Here is an 8,662-nt window from a genome sequence, read left to right on the forward strand (position 1 = left end):
GCTTCTGTTTGTGCCCCCCAGTCTATTCCCCACACAGCAGCCAGAGAAATGCTAATAAAAACTTCACGTCTCCCAGAGCACACACCAAAGCGCTTTGCACGGCCCATGGGCCACCCATCTGCTCTCTGATGCAGGACCTGCCACTCCTCATGGTGCTCTCTGCTCCCGTCTCAGGGCCTTCGTGTGCCCTGCTGCAATGTTGTCCCTCCGCTGCGTGCACAGCTCTCTGGAGCAGATGCGGAAGTGCCCCACGTGCATGTTGCAACCTACCTCTGGGCCCTGCCCCAGACAAAGATGGGAGCTAGTGAATGAATAATATGGTTTCTTCATCCCCTTGTGAGGCAACCTCACCATCTCCCGTAGCTCCACGGTGGGGCCGAGCCCCCCTTGCCCACAGTACCATTTGCTCCCAGGCTTCCTTTCACAGCTGCTCTGCCAGCTTGCTGAGGTCACCTTCCAGGACACTCCTTGCATTCAGGTCCTCATCTCAGCTCTGCTTCTGGGGAAGCCCAGCCTCAGACACTCCCTCTCTCCCATTTTTTGTTTTGCTTCTGCTTAACAACAAATTCCCATTCCCTCTCTCCCAAGTACCTCCCCAGAAACCACCGTTCTACTTTCTGTCTGAATTTGATGACCCTCAGTACCTCATTTAAATGGAATCATTAAGTATTGTCCTGTGTCTGGCTTATTTTACTTGGCATAATATCCTCCAAGTTCACCCATGTGTGGCAGGTGTCAGAATGTCCTTCCTTTTCAAGGCTGAATACTACTCCATATGTATATACCACATTTGCTTATCTATTCATCTGTTAATGGAGACTTGGATTGCTTGCACCTTTTGGCTATTGTGAATAACGCCTCTGTGAACATGGGTGCACAAAAATCTCTTCATGTCCCTGCTTTCAGTTATATTGGGTATGTACTTAGAAGTGGAATTGCTAGATCACATGGTAGTTATGTTTTTGATTTTTTGAGTGCCCTCCATACTGTTTTGCACAGAACTGTACTGTTTTATATTCCCACCAACAGTGCCCAAGGATTCCAATTTCTCTACATTCTCACCAGCATGTATTTTTGGTTTGCATTTTCCTAACTAATGATGTTTAACATCTTCTCACTTGCTTATTGGCTATTTGTATGTCTTCTTTGCAGAAATACCCTTTTCCTGTTTGCAGTCCTTTGTTCTCGAATTGGGTTATTTTGTTGTTGTTGACTTGTAGGCACTCTATATATTCTGGATACTATCTTCTCTCCTTTAAATCTTTGTCCAACTATTACGTTCTCAGGAAACCACTAACCCCACGATTTAACGTGTCAGTGCCTCCCCTCTTACACACACACATACACTGCACAGCCCCTTCTCCACTTCAGGTCCCCCCTCAGCCTTTATCACTCGTTGCCACACCTGAAGGCTCAGTGACTCGCCAGGTTTGTGTGCACTCCATGAGGGCAGTAGTTTGACTGCTTTCTCCACTGCTGTGTTCCCAGGCCTTGAGCAGAGCCTGGTACACAGTAGGTGCTCAATAAACTCTGAGACTGAAAGGAAGCTGAAATGGAGTCCCGCAAACACACTCACACCCGCTCACATCTACTCTCTCACGTACACCGCTGACACACTTTATGCATGTTAGCACACATACACTCAATCCTAACATGCTCACGTGCAGGCTCTCCACACCATGCTAACACCCTCGGGCAGCCTGTTCCATGCACACCTTCAGAGCTGCTGTCACACACACACACACACACACACACCTCAGGAACAGACACACTCATGCATGTGAGGTCATGGAAATACACCCTGATATCCTGGGTCCTACTGGCCCTATGAGACCCACCACTGACTCTGACTTTGATCCACCCCATAGCCCCTATCCCTAGACTCCCCAGGCTCTCTGTAGGGCTTTGCTCTTTCTCCCCATCAAACCCATGAGGACTGCTTCCTCCAGGAAGCCTCTCTTCACTCCCTCCGCTGAGCTCCAAGGTAAGGAAGGGGCCCTGGCCCCAGAGCAGGGTGTGGGCAGTGGGGCAGGAGTTTGCCAGAGGCGTGGTATCTCCTCCTGTTGTAGGGATTGCACATTTCTCATCTGAAGCCCAGGGCTGAGGAACACACTGTTGGACCTAGACGCTGCCCCAGTATGGCCTCTACCTCTGGACTACAGCCCCACCACAGTCAGAGGGCCTCAGCTTCCCCATCTGAGTCAGGCAAGAGTCTCAGCCTCTTCAGCTCTGACACCCTGGGGACAAAGTTAGCTCTTGCCCTGCTCCCATTCCCAGCATGATCTAGGCAAGGCCATTCTCTGCTCTGGGCCTCAGTTTCCCCAACTGTGACATGCATGGCTCTGGGCCAGTGTCCTGTGATTTCCTGATTGCTGAGGATGGCTTGAAAGAGCTCAGAGATTGCTCTCAGATTCCCAGGGGCACTCCTGTAGTAGGGGCTGCAGCACAACTGCTACCTGCAGAAGAGGAACAGGGAAGCCAAGAGCAAGGGGGGCCTGCGAGGCCCCCTGCAGCCCAGCCCGCCTCCTGCCCAGTGTCCCAGGGGGCAGACTCAGAGGGTCTGGTGCACCAGATGGGGCAGTTTTGATAGAATGAGCAAGGAGGGAAGATTTCATAATGATTCCACTCATTTTTTTCCAGGGCTTACTATGTGTGGCCCATGGATTTTTCAGATTAATCAAAGGGCCACAGAGAGGAAGAAAGGAAGCAGTGAGAAGGGAGGAGGCAGGGAGGGAAAGAGGGAAGAAGCGAGGTAGGGAGGAGGGCAGGAGAGAATAAAGAACCAAAGAAGGAAAGAAACCGTTTATTTCTGAGGCCCACGGGGTGTCGGGGTGGGGACAGAGGGGCCCAGGTCAGTGCGGCCCGAGGCCTGATCGAAGCAGAGGTGGTGGCCGGGCAGCATGGTCGCCAGGGCTGCACAGAGGGAGCCTGCACAGGACCCTCAGCGCACTGCCCACCTTCCCACTGCTCCGGGCCATGGCATCGGGGTGGGGAAGGAGCAAGTCAGGCAGCCCCCAGCGTGGCCTCCATGGTCTCCCTGAGGGCAAAGGCAGTCACAGGTTAGAGCAGAGGGGGTGGAGCAAGGTAGCCTGATGTCACCGAGAACTGGAGTTGGTGGGGACAGGGAGGTGGCAATGAGGGCTTTGATGGAAGAGGCATGAGGGGGACAACAGGGCTGAGGTCAGCAGAGGTGGCAAATGTGGCAGCGGGTCTGGGAGGGAGTAGGGGGGTCTCACCCAGGGTGGGAGGTTCAGCTGGCCATGATGTGCTTCACGAATGCTGGAAAGAAGGGGAGGGCACGTGGCAGGGTAAAGCACTGGGTGGGAGCCTAGGGTTCCAGGGCACATCACAAGCACCCCTGCCCTGCTGAGCCCACCTTCGTAGTTGATGCAGCCGTTGGAGTCCTCTTGCCCGGCCATCAGTTTCTCCACCTCGTCTTCCGTTAGCCTCTCACCTGGCAGGGTGGGAGGCTGGGTCAGCACCTCAGAGGTGTGGGAGGTTCCCCTGTGCCTCTCTGCCTAGTCCCGCACTTTTATTGGCAAAGCCAGCATTGCCACAGGGCCTTAGCCATCACCCGCACTTCTCAGACCAGGAGAATCAGTGACAAGTCAAAAAGAGAGGGGTCTGGGGTACAGGCCTGGTGCCCCCTCTGAGTCTAGAATCTGTCCATAATAGTGCCGTCTCAGGGTTCAAGTCACCAGTGCACACTGCCCTCTTTTCAATAGGCTGGTGGGCAACCCCTCCAGCCAGAGGAGGCCAGGCTCCCCACCCCCTGGAGGCAGTCTCTTGGGGCAGCCCTTTGAGGTCAGGGCCCATGGAGCTGGGAACCTTGGTAGGTGGTTGTGGAGGAGAACAGGAGACACAGCCACTGTTCCCCAGACAAGCCTGGCCCTTGCTTGCCTCTGTGCTGTGTGTGCTGTGCTGGACCCCCAGTGGACTGCTTTCCCTCCCCTCTCCTGCCCCCCAGCCAGAGACACAAACACACACACACACACACACAACCCGAGACCAGCACAGGGCTGAGCAAAGTAGGCTCCCAATAAACCTTTGCGGTAGAAAAGGTCCCTTTAAGAAAAGGTGCCCCTCCTGGCCAGGCACCTGATAGTGGGGGTCATGATGTCCAAGAGGCAGGCATGGACCTACTCAGCCACCTGGAATTTGACCTTGAGAAAAGAACCACCAGGACTGAGTGGGTCCTCCAGTGCCACCCTGCCTCATCCTGTCCCCAGAGCTATTCTGTCCTCCTTCAGTTCTGGGAGCTGCACCAGGACACTATCTTTAGTAGTCCCCACCTAAATTTCTAAATTTCCTACATTTTTCTTGCTTGCCATAGAGGCACCTTGACTATGTCATTCTGTTTCACAGATGAGACACAGGCCCATGGTGGCCAAGTGGTTTCTCCCAGGATGCCCTCCAAGGAGTAGAGAGAGGGGAGGAGGGAGAGGAGATGGGCAAGGGGGAGGAGGTGTGGAGAGAAGGAACAGGCAGGGAGGAGGGGAGGACGCGGCCCTCACCCAGCGTGGCCAACACGTGGCGGAGCTCTGCACCCATGACAGTGCCATTGCCCTCTTTGTCGAAGACCCGAAGCCCCTCCACAAAGTCCTCATAGGTGCCTGTGTCCTTGTTCTTGGCAATGTGCTGGAGCATGGGCAGGAACGTGTCAAAGTCCATCATCTTGGTGTTAAGCTCTGTGGACAGATGGCTCTGAGTCCCAGCCTCTGAGAGGTAGGATGGGCACACCCTTTGCCTGTGCCTTAAAATGAGGAACTATTTCCCCCACACAGTTGCCAAAGCTTGCTGCACAACTTTGCCATTTACAAAGCACCCCACCATCACAAGGCACTTCACAGTCAATCAAAAACTGCATGGTTTACATAGCCCTTTGCTGTCTACAAGGTGAGTTTGCTGAAGTGGCCCCACAGTGGAGACTCTGTCCTCCTTTTGGGACACAGTCCTTGCTAGTGTCATTTTCTTATAGAGCCCACCCTCCCCACAACCTGTGATTAGCCAGGAGCAGCTGGGCCAATCAGAGACTTTCTCTGGGACTTTTGAACCTGTGGAAAGGCATTGGGTTTCATCCTCCTTGTTGCAAAGTGGGCAACCCTGCCTGGCCAAGGTGGTAAGGGAAGCTGGCCTCAATCCCAGAGAGGGCTATGGAGGCCAAGGCTGGGTGGCCCCTGGCCTGTCCTCATGCTAGCCACAGAAGCTAGTTTGCACTGTCTCAGTTCCCTATGGCCACGAGGCTCCGTGAATCAGTGTGGGTCCAGGTGGCACAGCAGACCATCACTGCCTGTCAGCATCATCTGGGACCGGCCTCGGTGTCTTCATCCAGACAGAGCAAGGATGTCAGGAGGGTGCACAGCACAGAGGCTGTGTGTTGTTCTTCCACAGATGGCAGCCCACCCTGGCAGTCTCCCTGGGGAGAGCTCAGGCCAGGTGTACCAACCTTCCTGCCTTGGCCTCCCTAGGACACGGAGCACCTCAGCCTGGGTGGGGTTCTGGCCCAGAGCCCGCAGGACATCCCCACACTGCCCGTACGTGATCTTCATCTCACACTTGGGCGTGCGATCATACAGCATGAAGGTTTCCTTGAACTCTGCCGGGAGAGGGCACGAGCTGTGGACACTCCCAGAGTCAGCCCCACCACTCACCCCCACTGTGGGCAGCACTCAAACTGGGGACCCTAGGCCCAACCTTGCAGCCCAAGGGCTCAAGACCCCCACTCACCTTCAATCTGCTGTGGTGTAAACTCGATCTGCAAGGAGATCCCAAAGATTTTGAGTGCCTGGCTCAGGCCTGCTCCTGGTCACTCCATGGCCAGCCCAAGCCTCAGCCCCTCTTCTGCTCCAACCTGTCCCCATTCCAGCAGCTCAGCTGCTGCCACTCCCCACCTGTCCAACCTGAGGGTCTTGGGTCTGTGTGGACCAGACCCAGACCCTGGTACCTAGTGGGCCACACCTGGGGAAGTGGTGAGGAGGGGAGGCCTGGTGTCCTGAGTCCCCAGCCCAGCGTTGACCTTACCTGATGACCCTGGTCCCAGACAGATGTGCCTGAAACCACAAGATCTGACCAGACTGTCTTTGCCACCCCCACCAGGCCTGGGGCCCAGGGGGCAGGACTGTCCACATGAGTAAGATGGGAGGCCTTAGGTCACCACTGCAGGGGGCAGGGGGTGACAGGAGGAATAAGGGCAAGGGGCAGACCAGAGGGCTTCTGTCCACATGAGAGCAGAGCCACAAGACGGTATGTGTGTGTGTGTGCATATATGTGTGTTCACACTCATATATGTCTGCCTGTGTTCACAGGTGTCTGTCCCTCACAGACCTCTGTGGTTGGACATTGTCCCTCACATGGCCCCACCTAGCAACCTGGGTCTTATACATCCCCATCCATAAGCCCAGGGCAGCCCCCGTCCCCTGCCGCAGCATGGCATGCGGCCAGGGTGGGGCTGTTGGGTATTTGCTGAGGCCACATCAGACCTACCTGAGGTCAGGCCACCTCCTAGGACCCAGTTTCCCCCTCCTCACCCCATTCCAGGTTTATTTTTATCACTGCACTCACTCATCCCAAGGTCAAGGTCACGCAAGGGAAAGGAGCTTGGAGGAGGGCACATGACTGGCAGCTCTCCCACTGCTGCTCCCTGGGGCCCCACTGGCTCAGAGTGCACGCTGCCGCTGCAGGGGGATAGCCCAGCCCTGCCTCCCTGCCGGGCTGTCCCTCCTGGCTCTCTGGCTTAACCCCGTGTGGGGAAGAGCAAGGGGTTGTCCCGGGCCCCAAGAGCTCTCTCTCTCCACCAGGGATCTGCTGAGATCAGGTTCCCTGGGCTCCTGGCAATGCCTCCTGCCCTTCACTGGCCAGCCCATGGGGGAGAGGAAGGGGAACACATGAGGGCTCTCACTTTCCCTCCCCTCAGAGGGGACCCTGTGCCAACCTCGTCTGATGAGACTGGACAGTGCCACCCAAGCCTGGGGTGCTTGGACTGGACCCTCACTAGGGGACCTGTAGGACGCAAGCCTGGGCCCAAGGGGGCTCAGGGTTCAGGGCTCCAGCTCCAGGGAGCACTTGCTGGGAGTAGTTCCCAACAGCCCGTGAGGAGGGCTTAGTGTCACATTTCACAGCTGAGGAAACCAAGCCTCAGAGCAGCGAGGGGGTAAGGCAGAGCTGGGATCTGATTGTGTCTTGAGGGACAAAGCAGCTGCCTCCAGGAAGGGCTCCCGAACAGGGGGTGGATCTGGGCAGGTGGGCTGCAGGTCTTCCTGGGCACATGAGGACCATGAGGGGCTGGGAGGGCTCCCCGGGGCCCCTCTGCCGGCAACCAGGGCAGCAGTGGCCAGCGGCCAGCCAATAACAGGGCACAGGCAGGCCCCAGGGTGCGCTCTGATAGGCGGATGCCACAGGCGGGAGTCATGGCTCATCCTCCAAGCTTAGACTCTGAGAAAGACTTCCTAGCTGGGGAAGGGCTCCTGGGGCCACTGGCCACAGCTCCGAGACCAACTTTCCACCTGACCTAGCCAGCGTGTGCCTGAACTTCTCCACCTGAAAGCTGAGGCCCTACCAGCTCTGGGGCTCAGGCACCCAGACAGGGATGAATGTGACCCAGCCTGGGCAGCGGCCTTGCTTCCCTTTCTTCCATACCCTGTCCTCCCTGGTGGACTGGGTGTGGACTTGAGACCCACCACCAGGCAAGGAAGATCCTTGCCTGGCTGCAGGAATTGGGGGACAGGCAGCCCCAGAGTACCCCAAGGATGTGAGGTCCAGGCCGAAGGGCAAAGAAGAGTCAGTTTTCAAAACCACCAAAAAGACATTCCCTTCAGCAGCACCTGGGGAGTTCTGCCTGCTGTCTGACCACCATCCCTCCTGCTGCCTGAAGCCTGAAGCCCCAGGGCTCGTCTGACCTCTGCACAGAATTTTCCAGCTCAGTGTGCTCCCTTTCTGGAGCCTGGCCTCCCACTGGGCAGGTCCACTCGGATCCACTTACCTGCCTTGTCTTCCTGCCAAAACCCAGCTCCCACACCCACCTTGATCTTGGAGGCATCAAACGCAACTTCCTTGGGGCGCTCAGGCTCGGGGGCTGGCGCAGGAGCAGGTGCTGGAGCTGCCTTGGGGGCTGCCTTGGCATCATCCTTCTTGGGGTCTGGTTTTTTGGGGGCCATGGGGGCTAGAAGCACAGAGAGGAAGTTGGAGAAAAGGGAGCAGAGAGCAGCGTAGGTGAGACTCCTGACCCTGGCCTTTATCCTGCCTGGACACCTCCTGACCCCAGCCCCACCCCTGCAGTACACAATAGGGACAGGGCCATAAAAGGATATTGGCTAGGCTCAGGGGCTATTTTGGGGCCTGGGGAGGGCATTGTTCAGGCTCAGGAATGGGTGGGGGAGGGGGAGGGCCCTCCATTCCTCCCAATCACCTGCTGGGGAGAAGGAGGGGAAGGCGAGGACAGCCACTGCTCACACACACTGTCACCCAAAAATGCACATGTACCTACACATAGGGGCCCCACTGCCCAGCAGCAGGTCAGCAAACTGAACAGCTACAGAAGATTGGGCCGAGTGTGCTATGTGATATTTCAGGGACAAAAAAATTGTGATTACCTAAGGGCACCCCTTAACTTCAATTTCCCATCTGTGCATCAACTTCTCCTGTGTCTGTGTCTGTGTGCCTGTGG

At 56.4% G+C, this 8,662-nt stretch overlaps 1 protein-coding gene across 1 annotated transcript; it reads right to left on the reverse strand.

Moving 5' to 3' along the window:
- Nucleotides 1-2,787: 2,787 nt before the first annotated feature.
- Nucleotides 2,788-8,228, reverse strand: MYL3 (myosin light chain 3). Its single transcript, XM_017659361.3, has 7 exons — nucleotides 8,019-8,228; nucleotides 5,728-5,755; nucleotides 5,447-5,596; nucleotides 4,515-4,688; nucleotides 3,377-3,454; nucleotides 3,237-3,279; nucleotides 2,788-3,037 (listed from the first exon to the last, which is right to left on the reverse strand). Exons 1-6 carry the CDS (start codon nucleotides 8,151-8,153, stop codon nucleotides 3,251-3,253), a joined length of 594 nt encoding a protein of 197 aa, XP_017514850.1. The 5' UTR covers nucleotides 8,154-8,228; the 3' UTR covers nucleotides 2,788-3,037; nucleotides 3,237-3,250.
- Nucleotides 8,229-8,662: the final 434 nt, after the last annotated feature.

Source organism: Manis javanica, chromosome 3 (genome assembly GCF_040802235.1).
Source record: "Manis javanica isolate MJ-LG chromosome 3, MJ_LKY, whole genome shotgun sequence".
Taxonomy (NCBI): Eukaryota; Metazoa; Chordata; class Mammalia; order Pholidota; family Manidae; genus Manis; species Manis javanica.